The following is a 24,551-nucleotide window of genomic DNA, read 5'->3' on the forward strand; positions in this document are numbered from 1 at the left end:
AAATGCCATTGGACTCGCTTAACTATTTGCTGCTTTCCCATTTTAATTCTTTCCATGATGATTTTCCAAAATCAAATTAATTGCCACATTTCTAGGCAAAAGAGAACTAATGTGAATGCAAATACACACAGGTAAATTTTACAAATTTAAAATGCTCCTTAAATGTGTAATAACAATAATTTACATTAAAAATTCAGGACTTTACACTGAATTAACTTTGAAATTTCTATGGGGCAAGAGGGACTCGCATTGTAACAATAAAGAAATTACTCCCATCCCAAATTTAAAGTGTATAATTATGAAAATTCCCCAAATCAATGTAATCCACTAGGTAACAGTTTGTAGATGGTTGAAAGCTGCCCTAATCCATACAGGCCTTTAGAGAAATTAGGTCACAGAGCAGTGATCTACCCACATAAGCTCAAAGTATTCTCCAAAGTAGGCTTCCGAGGTGGTGCTAGTGGTAAAGAATGCGCCTGCCAATGCAGGAGACATAAGAGATATACATGGGTTCAATCCCTGAGTCAGGAAGATCCCCTGGAGGAGGGCATCGCAGCCACTCCAGCATTCTTGACTTGAGAATTGCATGGATAGAGGATCCTGGCAGGCTACAGTCCATAGGGCTGCAAAGAGTCAGACACAACTGAAGTGACTTAGAGCACAGAGGCATGCATTCTCCAAAGTATCACTTGGTTCCTAGTAAGTAACTCATTCACTGTGTAAATCTGGCTCAGTGAGAAACATCATAACGAAGAGGGCAAAATAAATGGAGTACCTCATCCATTTACTTTTCTTAAGTTTTTAACTGACTCTGAATAGCTGAGCTTCCAAATGTAAAAAAATCACTGACAGATAGTTTCTATTAATTTCATTTCCTTCAAAGCCCTCTGTAAATAGTAGCAAAGAACATCCATTCTATGGTTACAGGAATACAGTAATAAAGGCACTCGAAAAGCAGAGTTTAATCCATTTTTGTTATATTTTGAAACTTAAAAGTATAAAATGTAATCACTTTCATTCTAAATAATCTATAACATTTCATAGGATTTTACCCATTATTTAAAATACACAAATTCATTAAGGCTCAAAAAGAAAAATACACTCCTAGAAAATTATAACATCAACTTATGATATGTCACTTCCCTAGACCTAAGCAAAATACATTAATGCTTAAGTAGTTGTACTCAAATTATTTTCCAAACCTATGTTGTTGGGGGATTTTTTTCAACCAAAATTAACAGAAAACATGTATTTGAGCATAATGTTTATGTGAAGCTGGTAAAATGCAAACTGAGAACATACCTCGGTCATTACCATATCCTGGCATTTCTTCACGTATTTACCATCTGCTTTGACGATCGTCTGCAGAAACCTTAGGTACTCCACGTGGCGGCCGTGTGTCTCAATGCAGTGCACGAAGTGCTGGACAACCCTCTCGCTGATTTCATTGCACAGATGGTAATTGTTCATGAAGATGTGCCGCATGGTTTCTGCTTCAAGGAGCTACACACAGAGGAATGAGTCCTTGTAATTCTGACAAGATCAATTTTCTATTTTACAGTAATACTTAAGACCAATTACCCGGCTTGTGATCAGTTTTCTATTTTATGCAAAACTGCAATGAGTTTCCTGTGCAACTCTTCCACAAAATGCAATGAGATTATTCAGCATTTAAAAAAATAAAATAAAAAAACTGAGCTCACAAAGGAATTTAGTTGGAAAAGGGAGCTTATTATAAAGGTTAACATGTTGGCAACAGTATTCTTGAGATTAATTGAATCCTGTACTATTCAAACATGGCTCTTCCTTAGTATTGGCTGACACATGTTTTACAGAGCAGAGGTAACTCCACCTTCGAGTTTTTCATATTTACTTACTCGGGGCATCACACTTAGTCTTTGCTGTACCTTATCTTTTTCCTAATTGTGGACATAAAAGTGAAGTTGCCATCTGAATAGCTGATTTGTGTAATAGGTAAGATTTGTGTAATTTTTCAAGTTTCTTTAAATGTTCCCTTAATGGAAAGATACTCACTTTCAGGAGAAGCAGCCCCTACAAGGAATAAAATGAGGTGATGAAGATGAATATGGGGTCTCCCAGGTGGCACTAGTGGCAACAAACTTGTCTGCCAATGTAGGAAACTTAAGAGATATGGGTTCAATCCCTGGGCAGGGAAGAGCCTCTAGAGGAGGGCATGGCAACCCACCATAGTATTCTTGTCTCGAGAATTCCATGGACAGAGGAGCCTGGCGGACTACAGCCCATGGGGTCACAAAGAGTTGGACACAACTGAAGTGACTTAGCATGCACACATGCACAAAGATGAATAAAATTCTATCCATTAATGTTGCCAAAAGAAATGACATGGACACTTTACTAAAAATACTATAAATATTAGAAGTCACTCAAATACTTACACCAGGGGTTAAGAACAAATTCAGATGTTTATGGAGGAGAACTTGATTCTGTGGATTTCCCCGACAGAAATTCTGCAGGAATGTGTGAGCCAGATTCATTACTTCATTCATCTTCTCATCGTTCTGGAAGTTAAAAAGTAGTACATGATACAGAGAAACACACAGAGCAAAAATACTACCAAAGAATATGTTTTTTCACACGTGCATTTTTTCCTCTGTTTTCTTCAGTGTTTTATGGTCTCCTTTCTGTGTCCACACCTCTCCCCATTTTGCAGATGTCTCTCCCCTCATCTTCATTCTATTATCTGTTCTGCTCCCCTTTCTGTTTCAGAGTCCATTTCTCATTCTCCCCAATCTTCCTACTTGTTCACTACAATTTCCCATCTCTGTACAAAGCTGCCCGTCTCCCCTGCATCTGTCCCCACACCTCCTCTGTCCCCCTGTTCCTCTCTCTCTGCCCTCCTCACTCTCCCCAGTTCTGTTCCCTTCTGCCTTGCATCCTCCAATCCCTCTCTTTCCTTCCCTCTCTTTGATTTACCTTCTGCCAGTGTTTCAGTGTACCTGGAGCTTCCTGATCCTTCTGCTTTCTGTTCTTCCTCATTCTGCATCATCTCTATCCCCGTTTCTCCAGCTCCTCCCTTTCTTCTTCTCCAGGCATTTATCCCTCCTCCTCTGGCTCCTTCTCTCCTGCTCTCATTCCCATATCCTGCTGATTTGCCCCCACCCTCTTCTCTCCACTCACCTGCCCTCTCTTCCCCACTCTGTAAATATACATATTTGGTCAAAAACTTCATTCAGATTGTCGCATAGTGGCTTATGATAATCTCGAACAAACATTGGCCAACCCAGTATTTCTGACCTTCCCTCTAGTCTTCACTCTCCCTTCTCTGTGCCTGCTTCTTTTGCTACTTACTTGGCCTCTTTTTTCCATCTCATTCTTTTCCTTTATCTCTTCGCTTTCCACCCTCCTCTTCCCCCCATTCTCTTTCTCCCCCTCTTTCTTAGCACACATACTCTTAAATTGTTTCCTTATTCACTGTCTTTTTCCAAAGTCCTATGATAAAGTACTTTATTGCTAATAAGAACTTCAATAAGAAACCTGAGTATCAAAACTCACAAAGAATGTAAAGCTTTATTCTTAAAAGTTATCTTTTAAAATATCACTGAAACAATCCAAAATTTTTTTAGGCTAGGTCATGTGGTCACACACAAAATGGATTTATGTTGAGTTACAGTTTATATTAAGATAATTCAATGTTTTCTTGTTTTCTTTTTTCCTAATCTGAGAGTCTAAATTTTATGCCATCTACAACTAAACCAACAGCCTAAGATCATTAATAGACTCATCTCCTCATATTTAAAATAGGGATGAACTAACTAGACTAATAATTATGTCCAAAAACTCCATTCCCATCTTGAAAATAGAAAGTTTTTATTTCAAAATATACTAGTATTTTCTTTTATGTTTGTAGTCCAAGCATAGTGAAAAAACATCAAAGCAACTTCAGCCATAGGAACACTCAATTCACATAGAAAAGTCAGCCAGTACAGAAGAATGGCAGGGGCAATTCTACTGGAATTGATATTCCCTTGAAGCTGTCACCTTATGCTTTTTTTGCTTGTTTATGAACAATCTAGTTATTAAAACTGAGCAAACCTCAGTGGCATTTTTCACAGAAATAATTCTAAGATTTATATGGAACCACAAAGGACCCTTAATATCCAAAACAATCTTGAGAAAGAAGAGCAAAGCTGGAGATACCATGCTTCCTAATTTTAAACTATACTACAAAGCTACAGTGATTCAAACAGTATGTATGGTGGCACAAAAATAGACACATAAATCAATGGAGCAGAACAGAGAGCCCAGAGATAAACCCCAAAACATGAGGTCAATTAACCTAGGGATGAGCTCTGAGAGAGATGATATCACATTGTACGTGTTTTTCAGTGATGTGTACGAAAATTCAACCTTTTATTCAAATTTTAGGTCATGCAAGTTAAAAATCACTTGGTTTAGATACTCTAGGCTGATGAAGAGACTGGGGAAAATGTATCAGGAAAGAATGAAAAAGAAGACAAGAATACACCTTGGGGAAAAGAGAACTTCTTAGTGTTGGTGAAATTGGACAGCTACATGCAAAAGAATCTGCTATCTTATACCATATACAAAAACAGACTCAAAATGGATTCAAGACTTAAATCTAAGACCTGAAATTATAAAAATCCTAGAAGGAAATACAGGCCATATACTTTTTGACATTGGTCTCAGCAATACTTTTTGGATGTCTCCTCAGGCAAGGGAAACAAAAGCAAAAATAAACAAATGGGACCTAATCAAATTAAAAAGTTTTGGCACAGCAAAGGAAACTATCAACAAAACAAAAAAGCAAAATACTGAATGGAACAAGATATTTGCAAATGATGTATCTAATAAGGGGTTAATACACAAAAAACTCATACATCTTAACATCAAAAAAAAAGAAAGAAAGAAAAAAATGGGCAAAGGCATTGAATAGACATTTTTTTCCAAAGAAGACACACAGATGGCCATCAAACATATGAAAAGATGCTCAACATAACTAACTATCAAGGAAGTGAAAGTGAAAGTTGCTCGGTTGTGTCCGACTCTCTGCAACTCCATGGACTATAGTCCATGGAATTCTCCAGGCCAGAATATTAGAGTGGATAGTCATTCCCTTCTCCAGGGAATCTTCCCAACCCAAGGATCAAACCCAGGTCTCCTGCACTGAAGGGGGATTCTTTACCAGCTGAGCCACCAGGGAAGCCCAATCATTAAGGAAGTGCAAATCAAAACCACAGTGAAATATCAACTCACACCTGTTAGAAAGACTATTATCAAAAACAGTAACAAGTGTTGGTGAAAATTTAGAGAAAGTGGAACCCTTGTGCATTATTGGTGGAGACATAAATTGATATAGCCACTACAGAAACAGTATAAAGTTTCCTCAAAAATTAAAAATAGAACTATCATATGATCCAGCAGTTCCACTTTGAGTATTTTTCTGAAGAAAACAAAAACACTAATTCAAAAAGATATATGCACCCATATGTTCACTGTAGCATTATTTACAATGGTCAAGATACAAAAGCAAACTAAGTCTCCATGAATGGGTCAAGAAGATGTGATATATATATATATATATATATACACACACACACATATATATAGATAGACAGATATACACACAATGGAATAATACTTAGCCGAAAAGAACAGAATCTTGTCATGTGTGACAACACTGATGAACCTTGAGGGTATTATGTAACTGAAATAAATCAGAAAAAGACAAACACTACAAGTTCACCTATATGTGGAATCTAAAAGAGAAAATAAACAAGCAAACAAAACAGAAACAGATTCATAGATACAGAAAACAAACTGATGGTTACCGGAGTGGAGTGGGATGGAGGGATGAATAGGTGGGAAAGATTAAGAGTTACAGACTTTCACTTATAAAATAAATTAGTTATAAAATAAACAAAGGATGTAATGTACAGCATGGGAATATAGCCAATAATACTGTAATAACTTTGTACGCTGACATCACTTTGTGATTACAAAAATATTTCAAATCACTCTGCTGGACACCTGAAACTAAAACTAATATAATATTGTAAATTAGTAATAGTTCAATAAAAATATAATAATAAAATAGAAAACCCACAAACATAAAGTAGTAGTAAAACACTCAACACTATAGTTACATTTTTAGAAAAAGGGACTTCATTACATGTTATATGCCTGTGTTACAATATCAAAGATATAATAATTTGAATTATAAATACTAAGAAGTTAATACGTTTGGCTGCTTTTCAATAATTCTTTTACTGTATTCTCTAACATAGTTTGAATTATACCACCTTATAAATATACATATTAAAATGCAACTAGGTCAAACAGGGGCCAATTCAATAAGAGAAATGAAAAGTCCAAGTGGGAAGGGTGTATGGCCTGGCATGGTTGGTTTCCAAGAGAGATAAACAGGGCATCTACTCTCAGATGAAGGGCAGAGCTTGAGAGAAGTGCAGAGGGCATTCATCCGGGGGAAGGGGGAGCAGAGATGGTGGAAGATGAGTTATAAACAGTATATTAGTAAGTGAGTAATTATATTCACACACACATATATTCTCTAGATCTGTCTACTTAGAGGATCTGAGGAAGCAAAACTCCCACAGAAATAAGTACATTAAGTTCTCAGAATTTTTCTCCCAAATACCATTCTCCCCCAAATGGATCTGGAGCTTCCTGAAGAAACAGCTAATTCCAGGTGGAACAAGAAAAATGCAAGGTGAGCCTGGAACATTTTAATGTGCAATTAAGTGATGAATCACTCGAAGACTGATGAGGCCATGTTAGAGGATAGGCAACGAACCCAAAGGGGCTCCATTGGCCCAATGTGGGACAATCAAAATAAATAATGATAGAAACCTAATAAAACCTATCATGTGAAATTAGCATCCATGAGTCCATACTAAAACAAATAAATAAATGAATAAGTCAAAAGTTTATAAAAATAGACGGCTAATGGAAGCTGCAGCATAGCAGAGGGAGCTCAGCTCAGTGTTCTGTGATGACCTACAGGGGTGGGATACATGGGGGAGGAAGCTCAAACAGGAGGGGATATGCGTATACTTACCGCTGATTCACGTTGTTGGACAGCAAAAATCAACACAACATTGTAAAGCTACTGTCTTCCAATTTAAAAAAATTACTTAAAAGATTTAAAAAAAGAAATTTTGATCAAAACTGGAATATTTACTTAGTTTCAAAGAACTGTGCCACAAAATATTTATTACAGAGGAAAACTGAGTAGCTCACAGTGAGAATTCTGGCAGACACCATCTTTATCAAGTGACCCAAGTAAACATTACCGGTCATGAGGCAAATCAAAACTGCACGCTGTCTGATAGGAAACGGTGGGAAAAACTTAAGTGTTACTCCTGTAACGTTCCTGCCAAAGATGGACACTGAATCGAATCATGAGGCAAAGTCAGATGATCCAAATGAAGAGGCAGTCTTCAGAATCGCTGGCCTGTCTTCAAAAGTGTCCAGGTCATGAGAGGTCCAGCATGAGGAGGTTTAAATGGACATGACACCAAACAGCACCTGTTTCTGAAGTGGATCTTTTTGTCAAACAGGACGTGATTGGGATGATGGGAGCATGTGAATGGCTTCTGAGGATGAGATGGCAGCAGAATACCATGGTCCTTCTCAATCTGGAAGGGTGTTATGGGGTGATATTCATAGGGAATACATACTAAAGGACTCAGGGGAGGTAGGGCCATCAGGTTGGCAACTTACTTGCAAAGGGTTCAGGGGAAAATATTATTTGCAACTTTGCTATACTGAAATTGCCCCAAAATTAAAAAAGGAAAACAGAACCTAAAAACGCACCTTTTCATAGGGTATCTGCAGCAGATCCAACACTACCGAATGGGCTCCCATATTTTTCAATAATCGTTGATGTTGATTGCGACACTTTTTGTTCTGGACGCAGAGTTTACTGAGCCTAATCAAAATCTTTCCAAACAAGAAGAAAATCATTAACCATAGAAAATACAATATTAAATATAATCAACAGACAAAACTTTTTTGCCATGCAAATATAAACCCACATAAAACTAGTTGCTGACCTCCTTTACAATCCGATAGTTGTTGCTCTTATTGCTGTCAATCTGAGGTTTCTTTGTTCCATCTTGCACTGGACTTAAAATGTTTGAGTCCTAAAATAAACACAAAGATGTATTTTATGTTCTGTATAGCTTTGTAATAGATTTGGTTCTTTTGCAATAAATAAGAAATACATTTTGAAATTATTTTGTGATGAATTTATTATTCAACTTAAATGTTTCTTTGGTATTTTTTTATCTCATAAAAAGCTCCTTAGCTTCAAGGAGTCATGCAAATGACCACTTCCCAATAACAACCAAATTACAAGATCTGGGACTTCCCTGGTTGTCCAGTGGAATCTGCTTTCTAATGCAGATGTCAGTTCAATCCCTGGTTGGGGAACTAAGATCTCATATGCCATGGGGCAACTAAATCCATGTGCCTCAACTAGCAAAGCCCCCACATGCCTCAGGGGAGACCCAATGCAGCCAAAATAGAAAAAAAAAATTACAAGATCTATGGCATTACTAATAATTAATGAGTAAGTTAGAAAGGAAAAGGAATAACAGGTAACATTCTCAGTGCATTTCCTTATGCTAAATGTATCAGACCTTATATGGCCTATAGAAAAAGGAATGGTAAAATTTCAGGGCACAGCAGGCAAAATTTTATTATCAGGGATAAACAGCTGGAAACAAAAAGACTGAAGGAGCATATTATAATGAAGCATAATTTCAGAGATGCGAGGTAAAAACACCTTAACCCAAGAATTCTCTGACAGGTCACCATGACATTCTTAAGAGTCATGACTGGGGGCTGAACAACCACATATAGGCCATGAAAATGAAAAAATAAATAAATAAATAAAATGTAAATTAAAAATAATATTTTAAATTAACAAAGTATATTAATAGGACCTACAACACCAGAAACATTTAATTATAACAACCATTATCTGCAGTAGCATAATAAAAGACAAATATTAAGGAGTGTACATATTTTAAATACCAATTATTGGAGTCATCATATGAAAATAAAACACCAGTTATAATACAATCTCCAAACATTTACTAATCCTTAATGCATGCCTGGTACTAGACAATGGTGAATGGATATAAAAGAAATGGAAGATACGGTTCTTCCCATAAGACATTACAGTCTACCTAAGAAAGCAGGGAGAAATATGAAAATAAAGATCTGAACTGAGAGAGTTTGCTTTCACAGAGACAGAGAGAAGGAGACCAGATATAATTTTAGACAGTTTTATGAAGGTGGGCAAGTTCAAGCCAAGGTCTTGAATGATGAAAACAATTCAGTTAAGTATGAGAGACACATGGAAGGGCAGGGGACATTGGTTAGGTGAAGTCACCTTACCCAAAAGTGTTCTAAAAAGGAAAGCACAATGGTGTGTAGAAAATGACAAGAACTGACAAAGCATGCTGCAAAAGTAGGCAGTTACGTGGAGTGGGGCCTGACCACCTCCCTGATTTACAACTAGTGCAAAACTGCATTTGGGATGAATATCAAGTTCAATGTGTATTCCTGACTACATTGAAGGTGCTGGGCTCTCACAGTTAAATGGGACGCCAATCTAAGCTTGCTGCCGCTGCTGCTAAGTCGCTTCAGTCGTGTCTGACCCCGTGCAAACCCACAGACAGCAGCCCACCAGACCCCTCTGTCCCTTGGATTCTCCAGGCAAGAACACTGGAGTGGGTTGCCATTTCCTTCTCCAGGTAATCTAAACCTAGGAGAAAGTTAAAAAAAAAAAAAAAAATGAAGTTAATTGATACAATTTTACTTGTCCCTATTTTTCCTACTGCACTCCACGACAAATCACAAAATAAATGCAAACCAAAAAAGAAAAATCATTGTGTTTTCCTTGCTAGTCAAAGATTTCTGATCCAAGGTTTCAAGCAAGCGAGTGACTTGGTCAGGTATGGAGTTATCACCACGGCTCAGTAAGCTCAATGTCTCTCTGACTTTTCTCCAAGCAAACATAGTCCAAGATGGAGGCTCCCGATCTGAACTCCATCTTAGCAAGTAACTCTTCTCTCATTTTACTGAGCATAAGAAATTTTACTGAGCATAAGAAAATTCCCCTACATGATGCTGTCTCTTCTGCATTTGAAAACATCCGGTATCATCCACAAAACTGTCTGCATTCCCTGCTATGTCTCAGAGAAAAAGAACTTTTGAAACTCAGATTTTTAAATTCCATCTCCCCTGCCTTTTCTCTCTGAGTCATCGCTGTTTCTCCAGGTGAACTGTTTCTATCCTCTACTGATTCTTTCTGAACTCTCTGAAACGACAACCCAAGTTGAGGCTAACTGAGCACTTCCCATGACACGGCGCATTCTGGGAAGTCATCTTGCATCTTGGATTACTACCCCCACTAAGTTTCTCAAAAGAATAATCTACTGTACTAAAATTGTTTTATGTGTCAATGACTCACAATTACTAAAATTGTCTTTAGCATCTGATTCTCTGGTTCACTACCACTGTCTTTAAATTCCACTTTGTTTTATTATGACAGGATATTCTCCAAGATTTTCTGACCACCTTGTCTCTTTCACTGAATGGAACTGGAGCCACAAAAAGTCAAGAATAAAAACACTGAGAGCATTAACACTGTTCCTATTACCTTCCAGGGTTGTGTCATCTATGCTAATAAATCCTAGGAAGGAAATGAAAGCAATCCAATTTCCACCCTAGGTAAACAAAAGAGGAAAAAGAATGGGAGATAGTATCTACAAGACAATAAACACTAAGTAAATCCAAAAAAGTTACAGAAGAAAATGTAAAAATATATACGTAAGTGAGGCCAATGTATTAATAGAAGAGGGAAAGGGCCCCAGTGCCTCACATGAATGGAAGCTATTTGGATGGAAGAGGTTGGAGGTCACAGCATGAGACAAACAGGGTTTCTACCTGATAGAAAAATAATTTATTGATGAAAAGTAGAAATTGCAAAGGTAGAAATATAATTTAATTTCCTTTTTCTGATCACAAAGGTGAAGGTTGAATTTAAAAAGGCCACATTCATTTTTTTCTGGAAGAGAAAAAATATTAAAGAAAACTAAGTTTGTATTGCAATCCAAGATTAAGATGTTACCAAGTCTAAAGACTGACAACGCTCCTCAGGTGGAAAGGAGGTCTTTCTGATATATTTTAACTTTTTAAAAAATCAGTCAAATATATAGGCAAAGCTTTGGCAGATATATTTAAGTCTATTTTTCAAGCAACGGCCTGCAGAAAAAGCAACTGTCTTGTTTTAAGAAAAGTAATCTCAGGGAAGATGTACTACATTACAAAAGTTATGCTCTTTAGTTCTGCCCAAGGGAAGATGTAGACAATGCTAAACTTCCTAAGTATAGGAATTATAAAGAAAAATTATTTTAATTTAAAATTGCCAGCAGTCAACAAAGGAGGCAATGCTGGAGAATTCAATGAACGGCCCCTTTTAATTTCGGAAAATAATTCAATGTAATTAAAACAAACAAAAATATTAACTCATAGAACATCTGGATTATCCCAAAGCAGTGATCAGGGGAATTTAAGAAATATGTAAACTATATAACTACAGTTAGGTTTTATTTTCTTATTTAATGCCAAGATGCTCCAAGTAAAGTTGACCTGTCTTCCTCCAGGGAGGAAAGAAATTGATTATATTTTTTTATATCTTATACTATTTTGTCCCTAGGTTAGTGGCCAAATCTAAAAAGTCCTGACTCTATTCTAATGACAATATATTAATAAGGTGTAAAATGTAGAAGTGTAATTTATGCAGAATCCCAGAGTTGAGGAGGCTCAGGAAAAAAATATATAACACTGAGAATAGTGTCATGCTTATAGTAAATATCTAAATTATGCTTTTGACAACAGTGATGAAGAAAGGCACTGCAAAAATACTTGTACTTTACCGTAATTGTTTCCTATCATCTGGAAGAACTTGAATTTATTTCCTCTAATGGAATATGGGAACCACTTAGTCAAGTGATTTTATTGAGGTAGCTTGATTTTTAATTGCATAGTATAGACTGTAACATACTTTGGCCACCTGACTTCGTGAAGAGCCAACTCACTGGAAAAGACCCTGATGCTAGGAAAGATCAAGGGCAGGAAGAGAAGGGTATGACAGAGGATGAGATGGTTGGATAGCATTACCAACTCGATGGACTTGAGTTTGAGCAAACTCAGGGAGATAGTGAAGGACAGAGAGCCTGGTGTGTGGCAGTCCATGGGGTCACAAAGAATCAGACATGACTTAGTGACTGAACAACAACAACAGTAACATAAAGCAGTATATTCAGAAACAGCATAGCAAGCATAGTTTAGAAGGGTCTAGAAATTTCTGGAAGAGTCTAGAAATTAGATGGTCAGCATGGATCTAGACAGGCTCAGAGTGAATACCTAAGCAAATACTGGCTCTGAACATCACGTTGCTCCCACACTTATTTTGCATCAGGCAAGGAAACTCTTTTTAGATAAGTAGCAAAAATGATATAAGAAAATAATATTGTATGAATTATACGGTGAATTAAACATGGGCACAAGTTATTGAGGATCTGGCTCCTTAATTTAAACAAGGTCAATAATACTTTTAAAAAAGAACTTTCCAAATCCTACAATGTAGAAATGCCTGCATCTACCACAGCTGTGATTAAAATAGTTCAATGCATTTCTTTGCAGTGAAGTGAAAGCATGTCCTTCTTCAGCAATGTCATCAAGTCAGCAAGACTGGAAAGCATTCCACTCACCATCTGGATCCCTAGCCTTCTCTTCTTGTATCTACTACTCAACCTAATCAGTGGCATCATTTACCAATCACCCTCCTCCCAACTTCAGATGTAAAATGCCACCCTTTCTCCTTCTCACCTCCCTCCAAAACACTAAAAAAAAAAAAATCTAATAATCAGACTTTGATGCTTGACTGACCAACCAGATTATAATTTAATTGAAGCTCTTCATATTAAATATCACCTCCTTCAGACAACTGAATGATAGCCCTGCCGTGGGAGGATGAGGTATTTTTTTTTCTCCCATCCATCTAAAAGTTACATCACATACCAGCCATTTAGGATGATACTCAAGGGTTTGCAGAAACTCTTACATCATCCTGAATCTAATTATCTGACCTTGCCAGTAAAGCTAATACAGACCCTCATGGGGTCATGATCGACAGTTTCGGCTTTCCTGGTTGATGCCTAAGGTTGCTCTAAGACTTGGTGAAGACATTAACACTGGAAGGTAACCTTCCTCCAGATTTCCCTCAACCTGGGCACAAATTCCTACCCTTCTAGAGGGTAAACCATACTCTTAGTATTACTCCAAACCTGTTTGATTTCCCTTTGTCCCAAGACAAATACAAATATTGACATTTTTTTTATCCATTTGATGTCATTTTAATTAGTATTTGATGATGTTTAATCAGATGTCCTAGAAAACACCACAAATCTCTTTGACTATCAATATCTCTGATAAAGTAACAAAAAAGGGTGTGCCACTGGAGTGCCTTCTCTTTGCTTAAAGTGATACTCAGAAAAACAGGGAATGTATTGACGACAGGTATGTTCAATGTAAACTAAGAGCTGCTTTCATAGGCGTGTAATAAGAACCCACTATAGCACAGTCATGTATAATACTTTTTATATAATACTTTCTATAATACTTTGGTGGTTTAGTCACTCAGTCGTGGCTCCTCTATCCATGGAATTTTCCAGGCAAGAATACTGGAGTGGGTTGGCATTTCCTTCTCCAGAAGATCTTCCTGATCCAGGGATTGAACCCAGGTCTCCTGCATTGCAGGCTGGTTCTTTACCAACTGAGCCACCAGGGAAGCTATAATACTTTTTAACATGATCCTCAGCAGTGTTATATAAAAGGCAGAAAGGAAAGGCAACCCTTTAGTTAGAAGGGTGACCAAGAACAACAAAGCACTGTGCGGGAAGTGAAAACAGCAACGCGACAGAGCCCTTAGAGAATATGCCTAGCACCTGACATACGTGAGGGAAGCAACCCGACCCGAGCGCAGTCATCTCAGAGCAAACCCCGACGCGGCTGTGAGAAGAGGGCTGCATGGACAGAAGCGGGGGGAGAAACCAGCACCTTCTCTCAACTCCCTCTTTAGCAAGCAGTCATTACAGAAATGTTATCTGGCCCAGGGCCATAGGTGTGCTCTGATTTGAATGAATCAACTTCTGTAATTTCCTTCTAAGCCACTTGCTGAGGGAAAAAAAAACATAGGAAGTTGGACTCCTCGCTACCAGTGAGGCAGGAGCTAGATGGGCCTCAGGGTGAACGGCTGGTTTCTCCCCTGTGGACAGATACTCTAAAATTAGCAGGAGCAAGAGACGAGGTGAGCCCTGTCCAGGTAAGAGATGGGGCCACATATTTCTCATTCTCGAAGTCAAGGAGACCTCCCTGACTACATATGCACAGAAAGGCTCCTTGGAGATCAAAAGAGAGGGGGCACCACATTTTAGTAAGTGATCTCAACCTACCCATAGGCCCCTTTACTAGAATCCATCTTGGCTGAGAGCCGTGTGCACTCATATGGGAGGACCCTGAGATATACCAAATATGGACTCGGAACCAGGCAAAGCAAGATGACTGGCCAAAGGAAACCCAGAATAAATGCCCCATAAAAGGGGTTCAAACCTCCATAAAGGCACGACTCTCTCTCTGAGACCACCCATGTGTCTATCCACACGTATTCTTTCTCTTCCATTAGGAAGGGTGCTTATTAAGACACTTTACTTCTTTCACTACTTTCCATCTCTATGTGGAAATTCATTTCTACATAGCTGACAGGCCAGGGCCTTGTCACTGGGCACTGGTCCCTTGAGGTCTAGTTGCGTGGATTCAGTGCCCTCACTGCCGAAGATTGACCTCAATCTCTAGCCAGCAACCGAAACCCTGCTTCAAGCTGTTGGAGGCCAAAGGCACCTGAGATCACCAAATTCAAATGAAATTGAGAACAAATGGCAAAGTGGAAAAAGTGAATAAATTAGTAACTTTCTCTACAACATGAAGGGAAATAATAAAACAGTATTAAATTTTAAATGCAGGCCAGAAGACAAGAGGGAGAAAAACATTCTTATCCCGGAAATAATTCAAAGAAACCAATTCAGGAAATAAAAGCACTACATTTAAGAATTTGCATTACAGCCAAATAGAATGAGGATGTGTATAAGTAGCATTTGGCTCAAGACTAAAAATTAGTTTTCAGCTGCATGTTTTGTTAAAGGACTTATTAAAGTGACACTCATGTGCCGAAATCACCTTCAGTAACATCAGCTCAGACATAAAGGACAGAAATATGTAATCTGATATAACCAAGTAAAATAAATATACAAGGTCAAGGGCAAAAACAGAAAATGAAGAAAACAAATTCCATAAAAAGAAAATTCACGCAAGCACTCTCCCAAATGAATGGATAAAAGTTCTCTATCCAATTACCATAAAGTTCCGCATAAGTCAGATCATCTAGGAAGATTCTGTCTGAAACTCATGGACACTTTCTGTACCCAGCCATGAAGGTTAGACATTCAATCAGTTTCTTTTGCCAAGAGTCAGCTGGTCAATCACAAGTTTTGCCAGAGAAACCAAGTTTATATAAAACTATTTCCCTGCTGTGCAGAATCAAAAGTCCTAACACTTGGGAAAGCATAGCTTTCTTTCAAGATATCCTTCGAGAGGGAACAGCCTCCTTGCCTGTTTGCCTCATCAAAGAAAAAAGATCAGAAGTGGTCGGCAAAGAATGTAAACTGGGCTTTGCTTTTAAAGAGTAACGGGATGTGGAGGTAAGACAGAAACCATCAGACAAGGAAGGGCTGTAGACAGAAAAGCAGAGGGAAAGCAAAGAAGGGAAGCAAAAGGGGAGGGAGAGAAGGAAGGAAGGAACTAAGTTCATTCTCTCAGAAAGATAAACCTGCAAACTAAAATTTAAATACCTGCGAGGAAAGCGAATGCTAAGGTCGATAACAAAAAACTAAAAAATGAGACTGTTCTTCCCAGGAAAATGAAACAATTAAGAAACCTTCTGAAAGGACCTTTAAGGATGTTTAAAATGGGCTTCCCAGGTGATGCTAGTGGTAAAGAACCTGCCTTCCAATGCAGGAGATCTAAGAGACTGGGGTTTGATCCCTGGGTCGGGAAGATTCCCTGGAGGAGAAAATGGCAACGCACTCCAGTATTCTTGCCTGAGGAATCCCATGACAGAGAACCCTGGAGGGCTACAGTCCATGGGGTCACAAAGAGTCAGAAACGACTGTAGCAACTTAGAATACACAAGCACATGTTTACAATAATCATAGATACTAAAATAATAAAATTAAGACATGCAAAAAAATAAAATAAAATTACTAGAAGGAGCTATATGAAAATAACTGCTACTAGGGAGCAGACTGGATTGCTGACAGAGTGAGGAAGCCGACTTTCCATTCTCTATACTTTCACACCTTTGGATCTTTGATGTATGTTAATGTATTGTTCATTAAAATAAAATAGTAAAGAATGGAAAAAAAAATAATCATAGAGATAAAATGAGGAATAACCTCTCTCACCCCAGGTGGACCCCCATGTGGCTGCCGCATGGTCAGCATCACAGCATCACTTGGCAGGGACCGGGGAGAGTCTGACTGGGGAAGGGTGGTGGGGTGGGGGGGAGGGGAGGAGATGCAAACCAAGGGTCAGCAGAGAAGGGAAGGCATGTGTCCCCCAGCCTTCAATCACCCTAGAGAGGTGTGACTGTTCTGCTGGACGCCATCCCAGGGTCTACATTTCTGAAAAGCAACCTCCGCCCCATCTCGGCACAACTTCTCACAGGGCAAGCTGGAGAATAAGGGGTCTCTGAAGGTACACAAAACATCCTGGGCACCAGGCATTCTGGATTTAGGTGCCTGCTGCTCGCAGGAATTGATCAGGATCACCAGCTATGAGGCCCATACAAATGAGACTCCTCCTGCTGAGAGGCAAGAGCCAGGGGTCCTCCTGAGAAGTCAGATCAGTGCAGGGCCTCTTGGGAGAGATGCTCCTGCCCCATCTCCCCACCCCCACTCCAGGAAACAGCCAGCCAGCTTGCTGCCTAGGCAACCCAGAGTAAGCCCCCAGGGACACTTCCCAGTTAATCTGCCCCTTGCATCACACACCTATTAAAAGGACAAAAAAAATTATGAAGTGAAAACACACAGATAAGAATCTTGAATGCAGAGATATGAAAAAAATCAATTAGAAACCCCCAAAGAAAAAACAGTCCTTGACGGAAAAACTAGACAGTTTAAACATCAGACTTTAGATTGTGAAGACTAAGTTGTTTTTTATTTCAATGTTAGTTACTCAGTTGTGTCCAACTCTTTGAGACCCCACAGACTACAGCCTGCTAGAATCCTCTATCCATGGAATTTTCCAGGTAAGAATACTGTTTCCGTCTCCAGGTGATTTTCTGGACCCAGAGATTGAACCTGGGTCTCCTGCACTACAGGCAGATTCTTTACCATCTGAGCCAGGAGAGAAGGCCCCCCGCCGCCCTTTTATTTTTTTTTTTTAAAGGAGCAGGCAACCATTTGTAGAGATAAATACATATACATACACAGACACAGAAGCACAATCATTGTGAAGGGAAAATTAACAACCAAAATATTTAACACAAGTGGGAACTTCTGTTAGAAGTCCTGTGATGCCTCCATGGCTTGCTTTTCAATTCTTTATAAAGAGACAGATGAGCATAAAGGGCAATCCTGATTTAACCCACTCAGATCTGATTTCCTGAGTTAATCCCTCCTTCTTATATTTAGAAGTCAACATGCATTTGAATGTGATGAACTAGTAATGCTACAGAGACTTTCAACTTGTTATACCCTAGCTTTTAAGTTTTCAGCAACAATGCCCTTTTTAATGCCCTTGAAGGTAAGTTAATAGGGAAACCCTGTAAGATGTAATAGGTAACAAAGCTCATAGGTACTAGGGATGCAGTGAGCTTACCAGAAGACCCAATCTACCCCATCTTCCATTGTGTTTACACGAGATCAACTACAACACTAGGATAATTTTGGTTACACTGAGATTTGGTAATGTTAGTAGGTGGATTATCACAGCTTCCCAGGTGGCTCAGTGGTAAAGAATGCACCTACCAATGCAAGAGATGTGGGTTCAATCCCTGGATCAGGAAGATCCCCTGGAGGAGGAAATAGCAACCCACTCCAGTATTCTTGCCTGGAGAATTCCATGGATAGAGGAGCCTGGCAGGCTGCAGTCCATGGGTCACAAAGAGTCAAGACATGACTGAAGTGACTAAGAAAGGCATGGCAGTTCAGTTCAGTTATTGACCCAAATAAACAAAATTTATCACTGAGGGGGGAAAAAAATACTTTTATGCTATTGGAAATATTTCTTATTACCAAAATGAGACTCACTGTACTGTTATCTGGTTTTCTGATGTCTAAGCAGGCACAAAGTTAGACCATTATGAGCTGTTTTAAAACAATGGCAATCATCCTGTGTGTAGAGCCGTTGTGAAGATTTATGACACAACAAAGGATTATTATCTGTACCGGCTTGCCAGAGTGCCCGCTGCCTGCTACTGGCTGTTTCCATTGATATTGTGATATATTTCATCCTGTTTACAATAAATTGTCACCATCTCTGGCAGTTGGTTCATTGCATAACATAGATTATTTGGCTGTGTACACGTTAGTAACTCTGTAGTTTCTCACTTTTTCTTCCTATATTAATCCAGGCAGGAAATGTACCATTCTCCTGGCTTCTCAACTCTTCTTACGTCCATTTCCACGTCTGCCTCCCGAGCGCATGCTCACCTAACCTCACATCTGAATTTGAACAGGAGGCTCCTAACTGGTCCCCACCTTTAGGCTCTTTTTGTTGAGCCATCCTTCCCCCAAATCTTCAAGGGTTCCCAATCTCCAGCCACTTCAAATACAAATTACTTACTCCTGTTGAGTTCTGCTTCTCTCGTGACTATTCCTGAATTACTAGCTAACGAAATCCTCCCAACCTTTTATTTATTTTTTTTGTTCTTTTTTGAAGTATTCACTAACTTTATTCATAATATAGAAGTGGATGAAGGCATTAGTTTGTACACATGAAACATACAATAGTACATGTCAGGTATGTCTCAGTAAAGCTGGAAAAGAAAAAAAAATGTTTTATTAGTTGGAGGCTAATTACTTTACAATATGGTAGTGGTTTTTGCCATACATTGACATGAATCAGCCATGGATTTACATGTGTTCCCCATCCCGATCCCCCCTCCCGCCTCCCTCTCCATCCCATCCCTCTGGGTCTTCCCAGTGCACCAGCCCTGAGCACTTCTCTCATGCATCCAACCTGGGCTGGTGATCTGTTTCACTCTTGATAGTATACTTGTTTCAATGCTATTCTCTCAGAACATCCCACCCTCGCCTTCTCCCACAGAGTCTGAAAGTCTGTTCTGTACATCTGTGTCTCTTTTTCTGTTTTGCATGTAGGGTTATCGTTACCATCTTTTTAAATTCCATACATATGCGTTAGTATGCTGTAATGTTCTTTATCTTTCTGGCTTACTTCACTCTGTATGATGGGCTCCAGTTTCATCCATCTCATTAGAACTGATTCAAATGAATTCTTTTTAATGGCTGAGTAATATTCCATGCTGTATATGTACCACAGCTTTCTTATCCATTCGTCTGCTGATGGGCATCTAGGTTGTTTCCATGTCCTGGCTATTATAAACAGTGCTGCGATGAACATTGGGGTGCATGTGTCTCTTTCAGATCTGGTTTCCTCGGTGTATATGCCCAGAAGTGGGATTGCTGGGTCACATGGCAGTTCTATTCCCAGTTTTTTAAGAAATCTCCACACTGTTCTCCATAGTGGCTGTATTAGTTTGCATTCCCACCAACAGTGTAAGAGAGTTCCCTTTTCTCCACACCCTCTCCAGCATTTATTGCTTATAGACTTTTGGATAGCAGCCATCCTGACTGGCGTGTAATGGTACCTCATTGTGGTTTTGATTTGCATTTCTCTGATAATGAGTGATGTTGAGCAGCTTTTCATGTGTTTGTTAGCCATCTGTATGTCTTCTTTGGAGAAATGTCTGTTTAGTTCTTTGGCCCATTTTTTGACTGGGTCATTTATTTTTCTGGAATTGAGCTGCAGGAGTTGCTTGTATATTTTTGAGATTAATCCTTTGTCTGTTGCTTCGTTTGCTATTATTTTCTCCCAATCTGAGGGCTGTCTTTTCACCTTGCTTATAGTTTCCTTTGTTGTGCAAAAGCTTTTACATTTAATTAGGTCCCAACCTTTTAAAACAGTGAAGCCGGGCTTCCCTGGCACCTCACTGGTAAAGACTTCACCTGCCAATGCAGCAGAGGCGGTTTGATCCCTGGTCGGGGGAGGAGCCCACTTGCCACACAGCAACTAAGCCCGAGGGCACCACAGCTATTGAGCCAGTGCTTTAGAGCCTGGGAGCTGCAACTACTGAGCCCTGGAGCCACAACTACTGAAGCCCATCTGCCCTAGAGCCCATGATCAGCAACAGGAGAGGCCATGCAATGAGAAGCCACTGCACCACCACTGGAGAGAGGCCCCTGCTTGCCCTAACTATACAAAAGCCTGTGCAGCAATGAAGACCCAGATCAGCCATAAATAAATAAGTAAAACAGTGAAGCCTTCTCCACACAGTCACGCCCACACTGATCTCTCACTTTTCTGTGATACAACAGTTCAATATTTAATCATACATGTGTCACACTGTTTTCTGGGTGTTATTCTGTGTGTGTCATCTTTGAGAACGAGCATCGTATCTCAAATATTAGATTTGATTCTATATAGCAAATGTTAAGAAAGGAAACGAGAAATTCAGGTGTGTACAAAGGCATGGAAGCATGATGGTGAAGGTATGAAGTTGTACCTTTAGCAGAATGTTCAAAAGAAGAGTGGTGCTCTGGAGAAACATGAAAGCAATCAAGTAGAGCAGGTTCAGATATGGTCTGATCATACATGTGTGTTTGGTCACTTAAGTCGTGTCCAGCTCTCTGTGACCCAATGGACTACAGCCCACCGTGTTCCTCTGTCCATGGGATTCTCCAGGCAAGAATACTGGAGTAGATTGCCATGCCCTCCTCCAGGGGATCTTCTCAACTCAGGGATCGAACCTGAGTCTCCTATGTCTCCTGGACTGCGGGCAGGTTCTTTACCCCTGAGCCACAGGGGAAGCCCCAGATATGGTCCACACTGACTCAAATCTAGCATCAGCAAAAAGATCTTACAAGGATAAATACATGGGTTCAAAATACAGAAGAATTTTCTACTTCTAAGAACTGTCTAAAGTAGAAATAAAGAGAAATCCCTCTGATTACACAACATCCAGAAGTGATGGATAAAAACAACATTTAAACTCTCTCTCTCTTGTTTGTTTTTGGCTGCACTGTCTTCACTGCTGCGAGCAATGCCGCGAGTGGAGGCTACTCTTCCTTGCAGTGCGTGGGCCTCTCACTACGGTGGCTTCTCCTGTTGCAGAGCGCGGGCTCTAGAGCACCGTGCTTCAGTAGCTGCAGCGTGTGGGCTCAGGAGCTGCGGCACACAGGCTTAGTTGCCACACAGCATGTGGAAGCTTCCCAGGCCAAGGATCGAACCCATGTCCCCAGTACTGGCTGGTGAATTCCTAACCACTGGACCACCAGGGAAGTCCCAAACCATCTCCTGTTATGAGAAAGAAACAAATGGAGGCCAGAAACCATAAAAATACATGACATTTCCAAGTAATAATCAAGCACTGACCCATTTGTTGGCCTTTAGGGCATCAGCCAGAGTTGATAACCAACAGTTGAGTTTTAACTTGTCACACACACACAGCGCAGAGTTGGGCACGAATGTGTGACTTTCACTTTGTGTGTTGTTAGACTCTATGGGTTTTGACACATGTGTAATGCTATGTATAGTATCATATAGAAGAGTTTCATCACCCTAAAATTCCTCTCTGCTCTACCTGTTTGTTCCTCTCTTTTTAATCTCTACACCCCAGAACCTCTGAGGAACCCATGATCATTTTACTGTCTCATGTACAGTTTTTCCTTCTCCAGAATACAGTTGGAGTCATACAATATGTAGCTTTTTCAGACTTTGTTGTTGTTCAGTTGTTCACTCGTGTTTGACTTTTTGCAACCCCACAAACTGCAGCACGCCAGGCTTCCCTGTCCATCACTATCTCCTGGAACTTGCTCAAACTCATGTCCATTGAGTCGGTGATGCCATCCAACCATCTCATCCTCTGTTGACCCCTTTTCCTCCTGCCTTCAGTCTTTCCCAGCATCAGTGTCTTTTCCAGTGAATCAGCTCTTGCATCAGGTGGCCAAAGTATTGGAGCTTCAGCTTTAGCATCAGTCCTTCCAATGAATATTCAGGGTTGATTTCTTTTAGGATTGACTGATTTTATCTCCCTGCTGTCCAAAGGACTCTCAAGAGTCTCCTCCAGCACCACAATTCTAAAGCCATCAGTTCTTTGGCACTCAGCCTTCTTTTTCAGACTGGCTTCTTTCATTTAGCAATACACTTTTGAGGTTCTTTCTTGTCCTTTTGTAACCTGTAAGCACTTTCTATCGCTGAACACTACTCCGTTGTCCGGATACACTAAAGTTTATTTATCCCAATTTATCTATTAAAAGACCTCTGATTGCGTCCAATTTCGGGCCATTTTGTGTAAAGCTGCTGTAAATATTTGGGTGTAGGTTTTGAGTTGGTATCTTGGGGGCTGAAAGCTGGAATGTTCTGCTCCTTACAGTATGCAGTGATTACCTCAACCTGTGGCCAGAGGGTGCTGTGTGCCTGAGACGTCTGAAGGCAGGAGTCTGATTTAGCGCCCCAGTCTTGATTATTTGCTTAGAGTTAACTTGTCTTTCTGAGTTGCAGTTACTGGCATTCGTCTTCAAGGATACTTACCATGTTGCCCAGAAGCTTAGAACTCTCTGATCAGGTTTGAGGTTACTTTTCTTACTTGGTAGATGGAGGGTGAGAAAGAGGATGACCTGGTTGGATGGCATCACTGATTCAATGGACATGAGTTTGAGCAAGCTCTGGGAGATAGTGGACAGGGAAACCTGGCATGTTGTGGTTCGTGGGGTCACAAAGAATCGGACATGACTGAGCGACTAAACAACAGCGATAACAGATGGAGGGTGGAGTCTTCTAGAGTTGTCCTCCGTTTCCAGTGAGCCCAGAAATATACTTAAAATAGGCTTTGTATCTAGGATCTAGTGGTTTTGTAATAGGAGGGCCATTTGAGTTTTAACTTGGCTACTTTTGTAGAAGTCGTTGGGAATGTATTTATTTAGATATTTAGTAAATTTAAAAGTGTGTTATGAACTTAGATTCCTTGAAATATGTGAGTTCCTCTGGGGTTTGTTTAACCCAGAGAAGATTTCATTTGCCTTACAGAGCCACTTTGGGATACGACATTTTGTGAATATGTTAAAAAGAGTTTTTGACTTGGAACTTTTGGGGCCTTTTACTAGTAGAAATTCTAGTCTCAAATCTTGAGCGCAAGTGCACTTGTCTTGAGCTCAAGAGAGTTTTCCTCCCCATTTTGGCTTTGATCAAGCCAAAACACTTTGCTCTTCTACCCATCATTTCCCTGGTTTATCACTGTGGGTGTTTCCTTTAGGTACTCCTGGTTCTAACACAGGTTTCTGGTCAGACCTTCCATCTTCCTTGGGATCCAGGCTTTGTTTCCTTTCTGTTCTGTGTGTGTGAAGTGAAAGTGAAAGTCGTTCAGTCGTGTCCAACTCTTTGCAGCGTCATGAACTGTATAGTCCATGGAATTCTCCAGGCCAGAATACTGGAGTGGGTGGGTAGCCTTTCCAACAAAGAGCAAAACCTGAAGTAAACTATGAACTTCGGTCAATAATAACATATCAGTATTGGCTTATCAATTGCACCAAATGCACCATATTAATTAATGGTGGTACCAGTGGTAAAGAACCTGCCTGCCATGCAGGAGACATGGGAGACTCAGGTTTGATCCCTGGGTCAGGAAGATCCCCTGGAGGAGGGCACGGCAATCCACTCCAGTATGCTTGCCTAGAGAATCCCATGGACAGAGGAGCCTGGCAGGTTACAGTTTATAGGGTCTTAAAGAGCGGGACACGGCTGAAGCAACTTATCTTGCACACACGCTAATAATAGAAAACTGAAGGGAAGGAAGGAGGGGATGTATGGGCATTCACTATACTTTCACTATACTTCAGTGTTTCTCTAAACCTAAAACTGCTCTAAAAACAAAGTCTATTAAATGAAGATATGAGCTCATAATCAAAGATGACCAAATACATAGTGAAATAAGTGTAAAAATCATAAGAAATTCACAAGTACTTGAGATCCTGGAATCAGTATTACATACAAGGCCATAAAATAGCCACATGGAATCACAAAAATTAGCAAGTGACAACAGATAATAAAAATGACCAAAAAGATTTTTTAATCAAATCACAGGTGTGATAAAGTATAAT

At 39.7% G+C, this 24,551-nt stretch overlaps 1 protein-coding gene across 2 annotated transcripts in view; it reads right to left on the reverse strand.

Moving 5' to 3' along the window:
• ITPR2 (inositol 1,4,5-trisphosphate receptor type 2) overlaps positions 1-24,551 on the reverse strand; it is a 556,807-nt gene that overhangs the window by 295,218 nt on the left and 237,038 nt on the right. For both annotated transcript variants that reach the window (XM_061125163.1, XM_061125162.1), the window contains 4 exons: positions 8,076-8,165; positions 7,837-7,962; positions 2,418-2,540; positions 1,303-1,503 (listed from right to left, as the gene is read on the reverse strand). In XM_061125163.1, coding sequence (XP_060981146.1) covers positions 1,303-1,503; positions 2,418-2,540; positions 7,837-7,962; positions 8,076-8,165 — 540 coding nt within the window. The remainder of the gene's footprint in view (positions 1-1,302; positions 1,504-2,417; positions 2,541-7,836; positions 7,963-8,075; positions 8,166-24,551) is intronic.

Source organism: Dama dama, chromosome 22, assembly GCF_033118175.1.
Source record: "Dama dama isolate Ldn47 chromosome 22, ASM3311817v1, whole genome shotgun sequence".
Classification (NCBI taxonomy): Eukaryota; Metazoa; Chordata; class Mammalia; order Artiodactyla; family Cervidae; genus Dama; species Dama dama.